General features: G+C 45.4%; 1 protein-coding gene across 6 annotated transcripts in view; it reads right to left on the bottom strand.

Moving 5' to 3' along the window:
• The window catches only part of LOC110525702 (membrane-associated phosphatidylinositol transfer protein 2), a 78,892-nt gene that overhangs the window by 13,815 nt on the left and 45,883 nt on the right, over positions 1 to 19,194 (bottom strand). For 5 of the 6 annotated variants that reach the window (XM_036979803.1, XM_036979807.1, XM_036979805.1 and 2 more), the window contains exons 2-9: positions 16,508 to 16,724; positions 10,197 to 10,411; positions 9,239 to 9,360; positions 8,326 to 8,559; positions 7,729 to 8,067; positions 6,143 to 6,238; positions 3,108 to 3,212; positions 2,900 to 2,964 (exon numbers count right to left, since the gene is read on the bottom strand). In XM_036979803.1, the coding sequence (XP_036835698.1) occupies positions 2,900 to 2,964; positions 3,108 to 3,212; positions 6,143 to 6,238; positions 7,729 to 8,067; positions 8,326 to 8,559; positions 9,239 to 9,360; positions 10,197 to 10,411; positions 16,508 to 16,585 (1,254 nt within the window). In that variant the 5' untranslated portion in view covers positions 16,586 to 16,724. Of the gene's footprint in view, positions 1 to 2,899; positions 2,965 to 3,107; positions 3,213 to 6,142; positions 6,239 to 7,728; positions 8,068 to 8,325; positions 8,560 to 9,238; positions 9,361 to 9,442; positions 9,592 to 10,196; positions 10,412 to 16,507; positions 16,725 to 19,194 lie in introns of those variants that run through there. The other variant, XM_036979806.1, reaches the window with a different exon arrangement.

Below are 19,194 nucleotides of genomic sequence, written 5' to 3'. Positions count from 1 at the left end.
AAAAAAAGACAGACTACGGTTTGCAACTGCACATGGGGACAAAGATCGTACTTTTTGGAGAAATGTCCTCTGGTCTGATGAAACAAAAATAGAACTGTTTGGTCATAATGACCATCATCATGTTTGGAGGAAAAAGGGGGAGGCTTGCAAGCAAAGAACACCATCCCAGCCGTGAAGCACGGGGGTGGCAGCATCATGGTGTGGGGGTGCTTTGCTGCAGGAGGGACTGGTGCACTTCACAAAATAGATGGCATCATGAGGAAGTAAAATTCGGTGGATATATTTAAGCAACATCAAGACATCAGTCAATTTAAAGCTTGGTCGCAAATGTGTCTTCCAAATGGACAATGACCCCAAGCATACTTCCAAAGTTGTGGCAAAACGGCTTAAGGACAACAAAGTCAAGGTATTGGAGTGGCCATCACAAAGCCCTGAACTCAATCCTATAGAAAATGTGTGGGCAGAACTGAAAAAAGCGTGTGAGAGGAAGAAGGCCTACAAACCTGACTCAGTTACACCAGCTCTGTCAGGAGGAATGGGCAAACAATTCATCCAACTTATTGTGGGAAGCTTGTGGAAGGCTACCTGAAATGTTTGACCCAAGTTAAACAATTTAAAGGCAATGCTACCAAATACTAATTGAGTGTATGTAAACTTCTGACCCACTGGGAATGTGATGAAAGAAATAAAAGCTGAAATAAATCACTCTACTATTATTCTGACATTTCACTTTCTTAAAATAAAAGTGGTGATCCTAACTGACTTATGACAGGGAATTTTTACTAGGATTAAATGTCAGGAATTGTATAAATGTCAGTTTAAGTGTATTTGGCTAAGGTGTATTTTTTTATTTCACCTTTATTTAACCAGGTAGGCTAGTTGAGAACAAGTTCTCATTTGCAACTGCGACCTGGCCAAGATAAAGCATAGCAGTGTGAACAGACAACACAGAGTTGCACATGGAGTAAACAATTAACAAGTCAATAACACAGTAGAAAAAAAAGAGAGTCTATATACATTGCGTGCAAAAGGCATGAGGAGGTAGGCGAATAATTACAATTTTGCAGATTAACACTGGAGTGATAAATGATCAGATGGTCATGTACAGGTATTGGTGTGCAAAAGAGCAGAAAGGTAAATAAATAAACAGTATGGGGATGAGGTAGGTAAAATTGGGTGGGCTATTTACCATTAGACTATGTACAGCTGCAGCGATCGGTAAGCTGCTCAGATAGCTGATGCTTAAAGTTGGTGAGGGAGATATAAGTCTCAAACTTCAGCGATTTTTGCAATTCGTTCCAGTCACAGGCAGCAGAGAACTGGAACGAAAGGCGGCCAAATGAGGTGTTGGCTTTGGGGATGATCAGTGAGATACACCTGCTGGAGCGCGTGCTACGGGTGGGTGTTGCCATCGTGACCAGTGAACTGAGATAAGGCAGCGCTTTACCTAGCATGGACTTGTATATGACCTGGAGCCAGTGGGTCTGGCGACGAATATGTAGCGAGGGCCAGCCGACTAGAGCATACAGGTCGCAGTGGTGGGTGATATAAGGTGCTTTAGTAACAAGGCGGATGGCACTGTGATAAACTGCATCCAGTTTGCTGAGTAGAGTATTGGAAGCTATTTTGTAGATGACATCGCCGAAGTCGAAGATCGGTAGGATAGTCAGTTTTACTAGGGTAAGTTTGGCGGCGTGAGTGAAGGAGGCTTTGTTGCGGAATAGAAAGCCGACTCTAGATTTGATTTTAGATTGGAGATGTTTGATATGAGTCTGGAAGGAAAGTTTACAGTCTAGCCAGACACCTAGGTACTTATAGATGTCCACGTATTCTAGGTCGGAACCATCCAGGGTGGTGATGCTAGTCGGGCGTGCGGGTGCAGGCAGCGAACGGTTGAAAAGCATGCATTTGGTTTTACTAGCGTTTAAGAGCAGTTGGAGGCCACGGAAGGAGTGTTGTATGGCATTGAAGCTTGTTTGGAGGTTAGATAGCACAGTGTCCAAGGACGGGCCGGAAGTATACAGAATAGTGTCGTCTGCGTAGAGGTGGATCAGGGAATCGCCCGCAGCAAGAGCAACATCATTGATATATACAGAGAAAAGAGTCTGCCCGAGAATTGAACCCTGTGGCACCCCCATAGAGACTGCCAGAGGACCGGACAGCATGCCCTCCGATTTGACACACTGAACTCTGTCTGCAAAGTAGTTGGTGAACCAGGCAAGGCAGTCATCAGAAAAACGAGGCTACTGAGTCTGCCGATAAGAATATGGTGATTGACAGAGTCGAAAGCCTTGTCAAGGTCGATGAAGACGGCTGCACAGTACTGTCTTTTATCGATGGCTGTTATGATATCGTTTAGTACCTTGAGCGTGGCTGAGGTGCACCCGTGACCGGCTCGGAAACCAGATTGCACAGCGGAGAAGGTACGGTGGGATTCGAGATGGTCAGTGACCTGTTTGTTGACTTGGCTTTCGAAGACCTTAGATAGGCAGGGCAGGATGGATATAGGTCTGAAACAGTTTGGGTCCAGGGTGTCTCCCCCTTTGAAGAGGGGGATGACTGCGGCAGCTTTCCTATCCTTGGGGATCTAAGACGATATGAAAGAGAGGTTGAACAGGCTGGTAATAGGGGTCGCGACAATGGCGGCGGATAGTTTCAGAAATAGAGGGTCCAGATTGTCAAGCCCAGCTGATTTGTACGGGTCCAGGTTTTGCAGCTCTTTCAGAACATCTGCTATCTGGATCTGGGTAAAGGAGAACCTGGAGAGGCTTGGGCGAGTAGCTGTAAACGTCCGACTTCAACTGTACGTAACATGTTACGAATTTTGGGTCTGGCTGTCATGGTGTTGTTGGTATACCAATGTTCAGTTGAAAAGCCCTTCACCCTCCCAAGTACCTACCTCATCTAGTCTCTCCTCGCTGGCTGCCCTCTCATAGTCCCCTGCCATATCCTTGTACAGCTCTCCTGCAGAAACATCCAGAGACACACTTTAACGTCGAGAATCAGAGTAATATAACACTGTTGGTAAAAAAAGACACTGACACAAACTCCATCTCCTCTGTCTCGCCTATCTCCCATAATACAACACATAGGGTTCGTCTCCATACCAGGATTGTCTTCTGCGTCAGCCGCCTCAATCTTGTCCATGAGGTCATTGGAGTTCCACTTGGCGATCTCCTTGGGGAAAACCTGTTCATCATCTGACAAGTCCTCTGTGGGGAGAAGGGACAGGATTTGTTTTACCAGGTGTCCATATTACCAAGTATAACACCTGTTAAGTCAATGTGCCATTTTATCCCATCTACAATATATTCAGCAGTAGTGGAAAAAGTACCTAATTTTCATACTTGAGTAAAAGTAAAAGATACCTTAATAGAAAGTTACTCAAGTAAAAGTGAAATTCACCCATTAAAGTACTAATTGAGTAAAAGTATTTGGTTTTAAATATAAGTATCAAAAGTAAACGTAAATGCTAAAATATACTTAAGTATCAAAACTAAAAGTAGAAATAATTTCAAATTCCTTATATAAAGCAAAGCTGACTGCACCATTTTCTTGTTTAAAAAATGTATGGATGGCCAGGGGCACACTCCAACAGTCAAACATTATTTACAAAAGATGCATTTGTGTTTGTGAGTCCACCAGAACATAGGCAGGCAGTAGGGATGACCACGTGTTCTCCTGGTAAGTGCGTGAATTTCACAATTTTCCTGTCTTGCTAAGCATTCAAAATGTAACGACCACTTTCGGTTGTCAGGGAAATGTATGGAGTAAAAAGTACAATATTTTATTTAGGAATGTAGTGAAGTAAAAGTTGTAAAAAATATAAATAGTAAAGTACAGATACCCCCCAAAACGTAGTACTTCAGTAGTACTTTAAAGTAATTTTACTTAATATCAGTGGTGTAAAGTACTTTAGGGCCCTGTTTTTCAAAAGTTATCCATCTGGATTTTGCCTATCAGATAGGATTAAATGCATAGAAATAGAATGAATAGAACGGGGGTGTCCCCATTCAAGTCAATGATTCATCCTTTCTTTTCAATATATTTCTATGCATTTAATCCTACCCTAGAGGCGAAATCCAGATAACATTTGAAAAACTGGGTCCAGATGACCAGTCACAGATCATTCTCAAACATTCTGTGAACTTTATAGACATTTATTTGTTCACAAATGTGAAAGGGGCTTCTGTGTACTGGCTGAGTACAGATAGATACAAACACACAGTACACCCTGATCTCTACCATAGGATATTATCTGGCCATGTGGCCAATCATTGTAGATAAATATTAATACTGATAAAGTAATTACTACCCTGAATTGTATGTGTTCCTTTAGAAACCATAGTGGTTTTGGAATAGCATAGCCTCCTCAATCAAATCACCAAACCACTGGGATCTTTCAGTGAAATCACATTACACAACCTGTAGCCTATGCACTTCTGCTTTATCAAAAGGTCACCACTCAAACCTCCAAAACAATGTTTTGCTGGTCCTCAGTTGCACAGATCAGGGAGAAGCTCAGTCCAGGTAAAGAAGTTGAGCAGTATAAAAGCTGCTATGTGAGCGGGAGCATTTATCGGAGTACGCTCAAACACTTTTCAGTGTGAATTTATTCAAATGATGCTACAGAGCAGTAGCATTCATGTGTCACATTGGTTTAATCATTCCATGGTCTGACATGCAATGGTCATGAATGGATACAGTGTAAGTACTGTGGCACTACAATGACAGAATGTTGCAGCTATATGCCTACTAACAGACTTGATTCTGTTAATTTAATTACATGCACATTACATATGCCTGCATGTATGCTTGTCATCCTTGTAATCTCTATAAATTATATTACCATCTGATCATGGTAATCTTAATGAACGGCTCATACAGAGACAAGGCATGGTGGGTGTTCTCAGCTCTTATGATATGCTACTGTACTGCCCACAATGAAAATGTAATGAGGAAAAGATTCCATGGAACCAATGTCTGTACTTACTGTCCTATTACATTACAAACCCCACCAAACTGTTGCTCTAGAAATCCTTGCTCATTATGGCAATGTTTTCAGAGTTCATTATTAAGGGATTAACTCATGAAGAGACTGAGTAGGGTTGCTTGTATAATAAAATTGTTACAGTGAAGTACTAATTCATTATGTTTCAGCATTTAGTTTCCACATTTTAATTGATTTAAAATGAACCAATCAGGTGTCCAATGAAAAGTTGAAGACCCCCGATAGCCACATACTGGGGTGAGCATAATGGTATATACATACCACACTGTATGATGGTTAGTGGGAAAACAGATGAATCCAGGGATGAAACAACAATTTATATTCACCAGAAACAGCTACCATCTCATTGTGAACATAAATAATGGCACAAACACCAAAAGCATACAGCTATATATATTTGAACATGCAGCTAAATGCACATTTACAATGCAGTTACTTCATGACATCTCATGAACAGTTTCAACAGTTGATACAGATTTAATCCACATATTTAATCCACATTGTATCTATTTATTTAAATGATACTGATGCTTAGGAAACATGCATTGCTTTATTATTCTTATTCCATTACTTCCTACTTTATTATGTCATATACAGAAATCTAAGTTAATCATGTTTCCACCCATACACCTACAGGTAATAGAACATCATTTTGTGGATTGACATGATGGGATGATTGACTCTCAATAGGCAATGTGTGGTGGATGTGATGAGCTTTACAGACTTAGTCTTTACGAACGGTCTGATAAATGCAATAGGTAGGGCGTAAAGGTGTGTGTTGTGTGTCTAGGACGGCAGGGTGAGATAGTTTTGTCAATGGGAAACAGGTGAAGATAGAGGGTGATGATTTCAGCACTTCTTCAGGACAAGCCAAAAACCCGGGGTGAGTCCTCTCCTGGGCTCACCCAGCAGATGAACCGAAGTGTCGAGCTGCACCCACCTATTTCAACCGCAGGCCAAAAGCATGCTGGGTATCTGGGTAGCTTAAGAACTGATCTGTGTTGAAGAGACGCATGCAGAGTCAAAGGAGGAAGCAACAGTAGGGTTATGGGAATGGAACACACTAATAGTGTTGTCTACTGTAACCTACTCTAGGACTCTAAAAAGTCTATATCAAAATGGTGGTTTTACCGTGAGCATCAAAGAACTCCTCTTCTGAGCTGTCCTCGGAGTCTCGTGCTATGCTCTGCATCCTCCATTCAGAGAGGCTGTGGCGTGATGGGCTCGCTGAAACAGAGGGGAACAAACCGTACCGCTGTTATTTTTTATTTTCTTTCAATTTTACCCCCTTTTCGTGGTATCCAATTGTTAGTAGTTACTATCTTGTCTCATCGCTACAACTCCCGTACGGGCTCGGGAGAGACGAAGGTCGAAAGCCATGCATCATCCGAAACACAACCCAACCAAGCCGCACTGCTTCTTAACACAGCGCGCATCCAACCCGGAAGCCAGCCGCACCAATGTGTTGGAGGGAACACCGTGCGTGCACCTGACGACCTTGGTTAGCGTGCACTGCGCCCGGCCCGCCACAGGAGTCGCTTGTGCGCGATGAGACAAGGATATCCCTACCGGCCAAACCCTCCCTAACCCGGACGACGCTAAGCCAATGGACCTCCCGGTCGCGGCCGGCTGCGACAGAGCCTGTGCGCAATCCCAGAGTCTCTGGTGGCACAGCTAGCGCTGCGATGCAGTGCCCTAGACCGCTGCGCCAACCAGGAGGCCCACCGTTGTTATTTTAAGACCCAACTGCATCATATTCCCACTGACGCGCACACACACACACACACACACACACACACACACACACACACACTCTCTGTTATACTTGACTTAATCACAGATCAATTGCTCAGTGGTCAGGAGGGGGCGTGAAGAGTGGAGTCCAACATAACACAGACACACTGACAGTCAATTAGCACACAGAAATATCTCTTTGAAAGCCTGGCTGGCCCATGGTGGATGCTCATGGGCTAGGGAGCGCAGCTGTGCCTGTCAGCCCAGAGAGGGGAGCAGCAGAGGTGGAGCGGAGGGTCAGTGTGAAGCGAGTCAGCCTCCTCTAGCCTGTGATGTCAATACTGCTGCTATAAATAGCCCAGGAGTGTGCAGTAGAGGGGGATAATAGTAGTAATGGGGGAAAAATGTCTATACAGTTACATATCGGGAAATTATCTTTGACGATATATCGTAACTTATTGACAAAAACGCAATATTATTTTTGCGCTAGCTGGCTGTACCTGCACCAAAACTTGTTTTCTCATGGCTCTCTCTTGTACTTCTGCAGCAGACACACAGTGAACAATGTGTTTGGAACATTGAGTCGCAATAAAATCACAGTACCAAATAGCAATATATATCGTGCCGGCACCGAAGTATCGTGATAATATCGCATCGTGAGGTCCCTGGCAATTCCCGGCCCTAGGTAATAAGGGGTGAAATGAGGCTGACTGGCAGAGAGAGAGGTTCCAGGTGGCAGGCAGGATTCTGACTGGTGCTTAAAGGTGGGGATGGGGGCTGTACTGTCTGTAGGACAGGGGTTTGTCCTTAGACTGTATATTGAACAGGCAGGTATGCAAAATCTGGATAAAGCAGGGACAGTAGTTGTGTAGATACAGCACCTAGATACATACTCAATAACACATGATGTCTGTACACCACCTGCTTGTTAAACAGTCCAATATCTCCACACGGATACAGATGATTGGGCTCAAACATCTCACCTCCTCTCTTGGATGAGCGGGAGGATCTGGAGGAGGTGGACCACTGCTTGGTGAGCCCTGCTCGTTTTGTTTGGAGAGTGTCTCCCCCGCCCCCTGCACTGACCACCTCAGTTTCTAAGGAGCTAATGGTATCTTTGGCCTCCTGGTTCTTGTCTGGGGATGAAGCAGCACCATTGGCCTCGGTGGCCTCCTCTGCCTGGCTGAACTGGGCCATCTTCTGGGCCAGGGCCAGCTGGGTCTCAAGCTCCAGCTGTCTGATGTCCTCAATGGTCAGGCCGTACCACTCATCCTGCCAGCACCAGGCCTGCCGGTGGGCCCGCACCATCACCTTCCTCAGCCCTGAGGAAGGGGAGGGGAGATTGTTTTAGACAGACAGCACTGGAAAACATCAGTGCATCCCACCTGGCAACCCCCTCCAAGATATTGACACTATTTCAGCTGAAGCTTGCTAGCTAAACTAGTCAGCAGCAGCATGCCTGTAGTATGGAAACACTACTTCTCTTGGACCAAGCAGTCATATAGCCAGCACCAGGGAAGGGATATATTAAGGTATTGTTCATAGTACTCTTTCAACGCCTAATCGCATCTCATACGCACCTACATCATGGATGAAGCGCTCGATCTTGGACTGCATGCCCCAGTAGCGGAACTCCACCTTGCACAGTTTGTAAGCACACATGATGGGCGTCTTCCCCGGGTTGTTGTTGTACTCCTCGATCCAGTCCTCCTGCAGCGGGCCTCTCTTGGTCTTGTCTGACCTGTAGATCCGAGGGTCCTCCTCTTGCATGTACTCATGTGGGGGTATGGGATCTTTGACAATGTCGATGGGGTCTGCAAGAGAGTCTGATGTGAACAAGTGCTAAAAATAACATGTACATATGAGCAGGTGGGTTGTTGGGGTGTCCACATTTTCCTACATAACATAGCCAGTCGTTTATGGCTGTTGGTCGAAACAAAATTGTTTAACATCCAAGTTATTTTGACACGTTAATTAAATCTAGGACACTTAATAGTACACACTGGATTTGGTATTTCTAGGACAAACATTTTCTCTTTTCGGTCCACAACTGACGATCAACCAGGGTAAAAATGTCATTCATGACATCTCAGGAACACTGGCAATGAATTGTGTAAATTGGGTCACTGCATGCCCTCAAACCATGAGCATCTGAGCAGCGTGACAGCCTCTCTGTTGCCGCCAACAACAACAGGAAAACAGCTGCAGTGGTAGCAAACGGCCACCAGTGGGCCTCTACTCTACTAGCTGCTGTGTGAGCCCAGGAGCTTCCCTCTAACCCTTGTGGGGGTCATGCGTCAGGAAGCCCTCAATAATAATCATGACTATTTAAAACAAGACCAATTACATAGGTCTGTCATTTTGCAAGCTGTCCATTGTGAGGAAAAATCTTCATCATCTAACATTGCTGTCAATTTGGACACTATGGTCTGAGGCTATAGTGTCCTTCTAATCTCCCACTATTTGTCCCAGACTGGCACCACAGGTTCTTACCCAGAGTCCTTAGCCTCTTCTCGACTGGGGACATGTTGAAGACGTCTGGCTGGTTCCCTGTGTCTGGCTTGTAGTACGTCTCAATGTCAATGGAGAACTTCTCAACAAAGGGACATGTGTACCTGGAGGAGAGAGGAGAGCAAGCTTAGAGGTCACAGTAATAAATAACCACAATATGTTGACCTGGACACACTATATACTCACAGGGAAATGACTGGTGGAAACATCTTGATGTCTCTGTTATTGAGTGGGTTCTTTGTTAAATGATGGACAGGCCCAAAATATGCCTACATGGCAAGAGTTAGCTACTGCTGGTCTTTGTCTCTGTCTGTCACTCTCAATCTTTCTCACCCGCACTCTCTCTCTGTGTTTCTGTCTCCAGGCGAGGTGTAGAGGTGCTAGCCCTGCCCATCTCTCAGTCGTCTGCAGCAGAGCTGTCACTGCTTTGATAAATGTGTCAGCAGATGGCTCCAGTCTATCAATACCTTGACAGTGTTTTCAAGGGGAGCTTCTCATTTCAGCAGCCTCACACCTGCGGCTCTGCCCAGGGTCATCAACTCTTATTGACAGGCTGGCTAGCAGAGCTGCTGACCTGAAGACTGTCCATGTCTTGGTTGGCACGCTCAGCAGTGTTCTGACAACTGCTCTGGAAGATTTGCTTGGCTCTTTATTTGGCTCTTAGTAACAGTATTTTCCTGAAGGGACAGATTGGATAAACAATCACTCCATTATGGATAAGGTTTGACGTTGAGTATACGCTTAAGGGAAACCGTCTCATCATATTGTACTGAAGGGGTTGCCGTCTCAACATGTTAAGCTTTTCTTGTGGAAGTGGGGAGGCTCCCTGACTGTATAGGGGTACAAGGGTAGTACTTATCTGTGTGGGGTGTAAGGGTGGTATGCCTGTGTGCGTGGGGGTGTAAGGGTGGTACTCCTGTAGGTGGCAGTAGTCTCACACCTTGTGCGGGTGTAGGGGTAGGCGTTCCAGGACTCCTCCTCCACCCGGAGCGCTGCCTTGGGCAGGATGGAGCGGAACCAGCTGGGGATGTGCATGCCGATGTGGTAAACCTTGTGGGTGTACTGGCCGATTCCCCCTGGGCCGTCATCGTACGGCTTGTTCTCCAGGATCTCTACTCCGCTGCCCTCGCCACAGGTCTCATCCCGGCTCTTTTTCTGTTCAGATCAGAATAGATTTTCAGTGAGGGGTTAGGTGAGGAAGCATAGGTCAAAAGGTCAAATGAGGACTGAAATCAGGTTAAACGAGGGAGGTCAGGAGAAGCACACTGCTGGAAAGACAACAACGAGTCAAGTGTGGCATCCCCCTGAACCCAAAACAATTCAACTGCTACAAATGTTGTTTTTATGAATCTAAAAAACACAGATGATGTGGTCATTTAGCTTCAACAGAATCGGTGAATCACCAAGACATGATGTTGCTTGAGTACCGGATTTCATTAGACTCAAGGCTGTTTCTAGTAGGTCTAGAAAGCACCAGGTCTGTTATTTCACTTGTTACATAGGCGACACACAAAAGGTTTTCTGCCATAAAACTAATGCTTGAACAAACTCTACCCTGCTGGTAAAGTTCCTGACAGCTGACAGTTGTAAACACACCACGACATGACTCATGTGTGGACAATAACCATTGCATCCAGGTATGACCTACACTGCTTAGTCAGCAGAGTTGGCCAGCCAGCTCAGTGAAAAATACCTTTCCCATATTTACATTCCAGGTACACCACAGAAAGGGGGGAGAGTGGGGGGCTGAAAGGAGATGTCATAGGGGACTAAATGGTTGGATGACTTTACTTTTCAAACATAACGCAGTGAGATCCACCAGGGAGAGGCTTCATGATGTAAACATGAGGGAAACAGGAGTGCTAAAGGTACACTAGGTAACAGAGTCCAAGTGCTGAGGACGCTGAAAAGTTGAGGAGCAAAGGGCAAGGACTACAGTACAACATTTCCAGAGAGTCTGAGTTAATAATAGAGTCAACATGTAAATATAATGCCTGAGCCACTTCTATTCTCCACTTTGAAACTCTGATACATGTATTTGACTAATTACAGACAGCATTACCGGCATGGAGAAGGAGAGCAGGATAGTGAAGGAGAGCAGGATAGTGAAGGAGAGCAGGATAGTGAAGGAGCGCAGGATAGTGAAGGAGAGCAGGATAGTGAAGGAGAGCAGGATAGTGAAGGAGAGCAGGATAGTGAAGGAGAGCAGGATAGTGAAGGAGAGCAGGGTAGTGAAGGAGAGCAGGGTAGTGAAGGAGCGAAGGCAGTAAATCAGTGGTATGGTGGGGAGATGAGATGGTGAGTGAGGTGTCCAGCCCTCAAGCCCTCATTACCTCTGACAGGTCGTTCATTAGCCACCCACCCTGCTCTCAACAGCCAGACACAGCTCCACAGACACCGCACCACAGACACAGCACCACAGACACTGACTTAATAACTGCTCTTTCCATGACATAGACTAACCAGGTGAATCCAGGTGAAAGCTATGATCCTTTATTGATGTCACTTATTAAATCCACTTCAAATCAGTGTAGATGAAGGGGAGGAGATAGATTCATTTTAAGCTTTGGAGACAATTTAGACATGGATTATGTACAGTGGGGAGAACAAGTATTTGATACACTGCCGATTTTGCAGGTTTTCCTACTTACAAAGCATGTAGAGGTCTGTAAATTTTTATCATAGGTACACTTCAACTGTGAGAGACGGAATCTAAAACAAAAATCCAGAAAATCACATTGTATGATTTTTAAGTAATTCATTTGCATTTTATTGCATGACATAAGTATTTGATACATCAGAAAAGCAGAACTTAATATTTGGTACAGAAACCTTTGTTTGCAATTACAGAGATCATACGTTTCCTGTAGTTCTTGACCAGGGTTGCACACACTGCAGCGGGGATTTTGGCCCACTCCTCCATACAGACCTTCTCCAGATCCTTCAGGTTTCGGGGCTGTCGCTGGGCAATACGGATTGCAACTAAATTTTCTATTGGGTTCAGGTCTGGAGACTGGCTAGGTCACTCCAGGACCTTGAGATGCTTCTTACGGAGCCACTCCTTAGTTGCCCTGGCTGTGTGTTTCGGGTCGTTGTCATGCTGGAAGACCCAGCCACGACCCATCTTCAATGCTCTTACTGAGGGAAGGAGGTTGTTGGCCAAGATCTCGCGATACATGGTCCCATCCATCCTCCCTCAATACGATACAGTCGTCCTGTCCCCAAAGAATTATGTTTCCACCTCCATGCTTCACGGTTGGGATGGTGTTCTTGGGGTTGTACTCATCCTTCTTCTTCCTCCAAACATGACGAGTGGAGTTTAGACTAAAAAGCTCTATTTTTGTCTCATCAGACCACATGACCTCTCATTCCTCCTCTGGATCATCCAGATGGTCATTGGCAAACTTCAGACGGGCCTGGACATGCGCTGGCTTGAGCAGGGGGACCTTGCGTGCACTGCAGGATTTTAATCCATGACGGCGTAGTGTGTTACTAATGGTTTTCTTTGAGACTGTGGTCCCAGCTCTCTTCAGGTCATTGACCAGGTCCTGCCGTATAGTTCTGGGCTGATCCCTCACCTTCCTCATGATTATTGATGCCCCACGAGGTGAGATTTTGCATGGAGCCCCAAACCGAGGGTGATTGACCGTCATCTTGAACTTCTTCCATTTTCTAATAATTGTGCCAACAGTTGTTGCCTTCTCACCAAGCTGCTAGCCTATTGTCCTCCCAGCCTTGTGCAGGTCTACAATTTTATCCCTGATGTCCTTACACAGCTCTCTGGTCTTGGCCAATGTGGAGAGGTTGGAGTCTATTTGATTGAGTGTGTGGACAGGTGTCTTTTATACAGGTAAAGAGTTCAAACAGGTGCAGTTAATACAGGTAATGAGTGGAGAACAGGAGGGCTTCTTAAAGAAAAACTAACAGGTCTGTGAGAGACGGAATTCTTACCGGTTGGTTGGTGATCAAATACTTATGTCATGCAATAAAATGCAAATTAATTACTTAAAAATCATACGTGATTTTCTGGATTTTTGTTTTAGATTCCGTCTCCCACAGTTGAAGTGTACCTATGATAACAATTACAGACCTCTACATGCTTTGTAAGTAGGAAAACCTGCAAAATCGGCAGTGTATCAAATACTTGTTCTCCCCACAGTATGTGTGCCATTCAGAGGTTGACTGGGCAAGACAAAAGATTGAGGTGCCTTTGAACAGGGTTTCCATGGGTATCAAGACTGGCCCACCACCCAAAGGACATCCAGCCAACTGAGGTAAGCATTGGAGCCAACATCCCCGTGGAATGCAACTCAATATTAGGAAGGTGTTCATAATGTTTTGTACACTGTGTGTACACTCAGTGTACACACACACACACAGAGAAGCTCAAAAACACTCCGCAAAGCATACAGTATAGGCCAATGTACGCACAGCTGCACACACACACGCCCACAGCCAGACGCTTACACAAACGGACATACTGTAGTGTGTATACACCCACACACACATGCAAGGCACTTCATTAGCCTGCTGACAGGTGCCTGTGGCCTGTGAGCCTGTGTGCCACTGGCCAGTATCAATCCTGCTCTCCTGCTAGAGGTTGGCTCTTGGTGCTCTGCATCTCACAAGAAACCATCAGGAAGATAAAAAATCTGCCAGGTAGCCTAACGGTTAAGAGCGCTGGGCCAGTAACCGAAAGGTCTCTGGTTCGAAGCCGAATAGGTGAAAAATCTGTCGTTGTGCCCTTGAGTAAGGCACCTAACCCTAATTGCTCCTGTAAGTTGCTCTAGATAAGAGTGTCTGCTAAATGACTAAAATTGAAATATAAAAAAGGAACCCATTAACCAGAAACAGGTTGAATCAACATGGGTTCTACATCATTTCAACTAAAACGTTCAATATGATGGTGTTGAATCAACATGGAAGACTGATTGGACTTGCAAAACATCATCAACGTAAGGGAATTGTCTTTTTTTTCCACCCAACCTTTTACCTCAATCCAATGACATGGTGAATCTTTTAGTTGATTTGACGTAGAATTCACATTAGTTGACAGTTCAACCAAATGTAAAAACTTGACGTTGAACAGACGTCAGTGCCCAGTGGGAATAGGCCTAATGTTCTGGTTGGATCTGTGTGTCAACCATAAAGGGTCTGAAACAAAACTGAAACAAAGCAAAGGGAAGAGGAAGGGAATGCAGGCAGGGGTAATTCATTGCTATTTCAATGTCTTTCCTCATGGTTTTGAAGCTATTCAGGAAGGACTAAGTATAGAGGACAGTCTGTCATTAAACTATCTGTTGGTGCGGAGTGATTTGTGCTTTTTGAGGTAAGTTTTGGTATTTTTTATATAATTTTTTTTACATTAAATGCACTTTGCATTACGTGGGTTGAATGCTGTAACAACACAGAATAAAACTATTTTAAAAAGTCCCTGATGGTAGTGACTGCCCATGACTGGTTATCACTTCTTAACCATCAGTTATTCATGTTACTGGCCTACCTTGATCATAACTTTATTATTTCATTATTATCTCATCTCCATAGAGCTGCTGCCTATGCTGTCTGACAAAAACCACTATTTTAGTAGTTCTTCAAAGTAAATAAAGCCTACTATTTTGACTGCTGAATACCAATACCTTGCAAAGCAACTGCTCTCTACGTATCCCCTCTTGATCGCGCATTCTTCTGCCTCTTATGTAGCAGGCGTAAAATAAACATAGGCCGGACATGTAGCCGCGGATTATGGATTATGGATTTTGGTCAGAGTAGGTAATGATCACGTTTTCTGTGCTAAACTATGTAGAACATTGGCCTGTTGGAAACTACAGCTCCCTACTACATCGCACAGTTCGGGCATGATCGGATTTATCTCTACAGAAACTGCAGCCCAGCGTGCACATTGAGCTCACAAGAGAAAAATAAATATTGGAATTCAAATATTTAACCGACATCAGTCAATTAGTTGTTTAAAAAACAAAAAATAACAGAAATGCTGGTTAAATCGCTCAGCTCTGCTTTCTGTTCAGCTTCCTCACAACTACCTGGCTGGCTGTATTGACTGGAGGGCAGCATTATATCCTGGTACACGTCATATGGTATCAAATCAGGGAGACATATTTCCTGTTGAGAAGGTTCTCCCTTTTCTGAAAGAGCAATATGATGGGTTGTGATTAAACGCGGGAGGAAGAGAGCGAGAGAGAGTGCCGACTTAATTTTACTTACACCCTGCATTTGTGATATCTTTGTAAATTTAAGTCGCGATAATGAATTCACAATTAACTATCAATTAAGGAGGCAGCGTGATTAGGTATGAAGATAAATGAGAGACGGCAGTGTGGAACATGGAGTCAGGAGGAGTCTGGCCGGCTGGAGTGACAATACTCATACAGTACAGAGAAGAGTTTAAATTGTACTGAGAGGCCCAGGCAGGCTTGAGCCACTATGCTTACACTGGGGATGAGTCAGGGACCAGCATGCTGCCTGGGGTTGCCCTAGCAACATAAACTAATGAAGACAGTATCCACACTCTCCCCAAAATATTTTACTCTCCGTTTCTTCCCTCTTCTCTCCCTCTCATCCCCTGTTTTCCCCCGATTCTCCCCACTGTTTCTTCCCTCTTCTCTCCCCCTCATCCCCTGTTTTCCCCCCATTCTCCCCACTGTTTCTTCCCTCTTCTCTCCCTCTCATCCCCTGTTTTCCACCCATTCTCCCCACTGTTTCTTCCCTCTTCTCTCCCCCTCATCCCCTGTTTTCCCCCCATTCTCCCCACTGTTTCTTCCCTCTTCTCTCCCCCTCATCCCCTGTTTTCCCCCCCATTCTCCCCACTGTTTCCTCTCTCTCACGCCGTACTCTCTCTCGAACAAAACCTGACTGCCGGCACGCTGCTGATGTCATGGTTACCATGGCCACGGAAACTTCACACCAGCGAGAGAGCGAGGCAGCACAGAGAAGGCTGAGGTCAGGGGGACACGTAACTATGGGTCTCTGATCCAACCAGACAATTTCACGCCATCCCTCCTCCATCCCTTTCCTGCCTGCCTCAGATTGTTAACAACCCATCCATGTGGCTTACCTCTCTGTTCACTTTGCTGAGGTTTACAATGTGCTTACGGCACTGGCCCAGAATCAATGGCTCTGGAGCTCAACCCCATTTGTTAGAAATGACTGATCAGCCTGACTTCCTGCTAGTGTCAAAGCCCTTCCTCTGATAAAGTCCAATTAAAACATGTCTAGTACAAGTCCACACACCTGGATCATGTAGAGCTGGGCGATGCGGTACTCGTCCACGCTCATTGGCATTGGGATCCGATACTCCTTGATCAGCATGGTGAGTCTGGGGTGGGGGGAGAGGGATCAGAAGGAGGGGGAGGGACAGAGGGAGGGGAGGGGGGCTGGAGGTGGGAGGGACTGGGGGGCTTCTATGTGTGGCTCGTCAATTCACTGCTGGCGTCCTCATCGGTGGTGCCTGTGGACGAAAGGAGAGACATAATGGTAACATAGGTGAACAGTTAACAGCAACTGATGATCTTGTCCTGTGTGGCTCAGTTGGTAGCACATGGCACTTGCAACACCAGGGTTGTGGGTTCAATTCCCACGGGAGACTAGTACGGAAAAGTATGAAAACGTATGCACTCACTACTGTCAGTCGCCCTGGATAAGAGTGTCTGCTACATTACTCAAATGTAAAATCAACAGATTCTAGGTGGTAGTTGGTCATAGAGTGGGTAAAGTTAGCCAGCAGTGGGTCTTGAAAAACAGACCTCTTAAAACACAGAGAAAAATAGGAACTTTCTCAAAGCAGATTCCACGGAATGAATCCACAAATAACAAAACCATTCCGCATGCCTCAAGGCTACAACAGTGCGGCTGCAAAGAACAAAAGTTCAAAATCCTAACCAAAAATACCTGTATTCAAAAACAGTTCTTCGCTTTAGGCAGTGAAATCCCTCTATTTTCACAACTAAGGACATAAAATGTCATTCTCAACTGGCTCACACCCAGATAGACAGAAATTGATGACAGGAAAGATGGAGTCTCCGGGGGTATTCGCCCAGTATGGAGCGGTGTTGTTCGCCCAGATCCACAGCTCCTTTCTGAGGGAGATTATAAACTCCACTCCATCCAACAGTGGTCTTCCTGCACGTCTCAGAACCCAGGAAGGGCCCCCAACCCTAGGCTCAGTTCTTATATACCCCAGTCCAGAGCCAGCGGGCGGGGGCACGCACCTGACCGCCACACAGGACCAGAGTGTGGAGAACAGCCAAACCTCTAAACACCTCAGCACCACATGCCAAGAGCCAGCCTCTCTCCCAGACCTGTTGCTCGATCACATAGGGGGCTCATTCAGCATAAGAGGGATTACACCCGCTGGAAGTGGGGGGCATTGCATAATTTCCTCAGAGCCCCTTATGCATGTATGCTGCTTAACAGTCATTACTATGTGGACTTATGCATATCATAATGTTATTTATTAACAATGTGGCCAGAGACTGAGACAGAGTGTACTGTATCTAGCTGGACCCTTAGGGGAGAACACCTGATGACTACACAGAAACACAACACTGAGCTCTGGTCAAATCACAGTTCCTCAGAACAACACCTGATGACTACACAGAAACACAACACTGAGCTCTGGTCAAAACACAGTTCCTCATTCCAGGTCCTCACTGGCCTCATGTGTCAATAATCCAACTGAATTGTAACTAAATTGTCTATATAATGCAATCACCGATCTGTATTATCATACCATTATCATGTATTATCATACCCTCCAGTTAGTCTCCAGGATCTTTATTCACTGCCTTAGATTGTTTCCACTGATCCAATCCCTATTCTCCTGAAGCCTAACCTTGGGAGAGCAGAGCACAGAGCAGAGTGCAGGCCTGACGCTGGCAGCCCATGGTCATCCACGAGTGATTACCCCAGCATTGCATAACCATAGCAATCCCCCCAATAGCAGCAACTGTGGTCCTCTCTGGCTCTCAGCCATTCCATCTAATCATGCTAATATTCCCACTGCGTCACTCATCCACTGAACAAAGGCTGGCTTTGAGAGAGGCTCCTAGTGACGCCGCCTGCCACGCTCAGGTCCTCGACCTGTCGAGAGCTCCCCCTCCCCTCCCCCCCACTTAACCCGTTAAAGGTGAGTGACGCACCACTAGAATACAGAGGACACGGAGGGGACCCATCCAGGTATACACTTCTACATCAACATTTAACAGTGATTGAGAGGCAGGCAACACTGGCTAACAGTGTGGGAGGGCTGTGCAGTTTTAAATCTCTTCCTCCTCCGCTATCTCTTTCTATTCTCCACACAGCGGCCTGCTCTAGATGGGACGACACATCCACAAAAGCAGAGCGGAACATCGTGCTCCGCTTAAAATAACCCCTCTCCTGGGAAACACTGGAGATAAAAGTAGGCTAGAGAGGGCTACAGAGGAGGCAGGGGCACAGGAGGGAGCCCAGGGGGGTGCAGAAGGACATGCCCACGTTGTTTGGAGAAGAGATAACATTACTGTAGCTAGAGAATCGAATACAGACCACCACTCATCATGCTGACACGCCTGAAGCTGAACAGGTCATTTCAATGTAAAAAGGACCCATGAGCACCAACATGTGAAGTCCATAGGAGCATGTCTGGTGTCAAATAAAAGCTAAGAGTATCTATATTTTTGATGATAAGGCATATATACGTTTTTCACCATTTTCTATCCTTAATGTCAAGGACTAAGCAAAGGCTTTGATTTCTGGTCAAATGGATCAAAAAGGAATCTTAGAAAACATCTAGCCTTGATTTCAACATCCACCAAAGTCACTTTTTGGCACGTTCCACCCCGGCTTTAATTTCACGGTCCACAAATGTAGAGTTTTGGTCCAGCCTGGACCAGAGTTTGGCTCAATTCAGAAATGAATTGAGAATGCCTCAAATTCCATTT

This window comes from Oncorhynchus mykiss, chromosome 6 (genome assembly GCF_013265735.2).
Source record: "Oncorhynchus mykiss isolate Arlee chromosome 6, USDA_OmykA_1.1, whole genome shotgun sequence".
In the NCBI taxonomy this organism is placed as follows: domain Eukaryota; kingdom Metazoa; phylum Chordata; class Actinopteri; order Salmoniformes; family Salmonidae; genus Oncorhynchus; species Oncorhynchus mykiss.
Note: the sequence above shows the minus strand (reverse complement) of the source record. Positions and strands in the feature narration are given on the sequence as shown.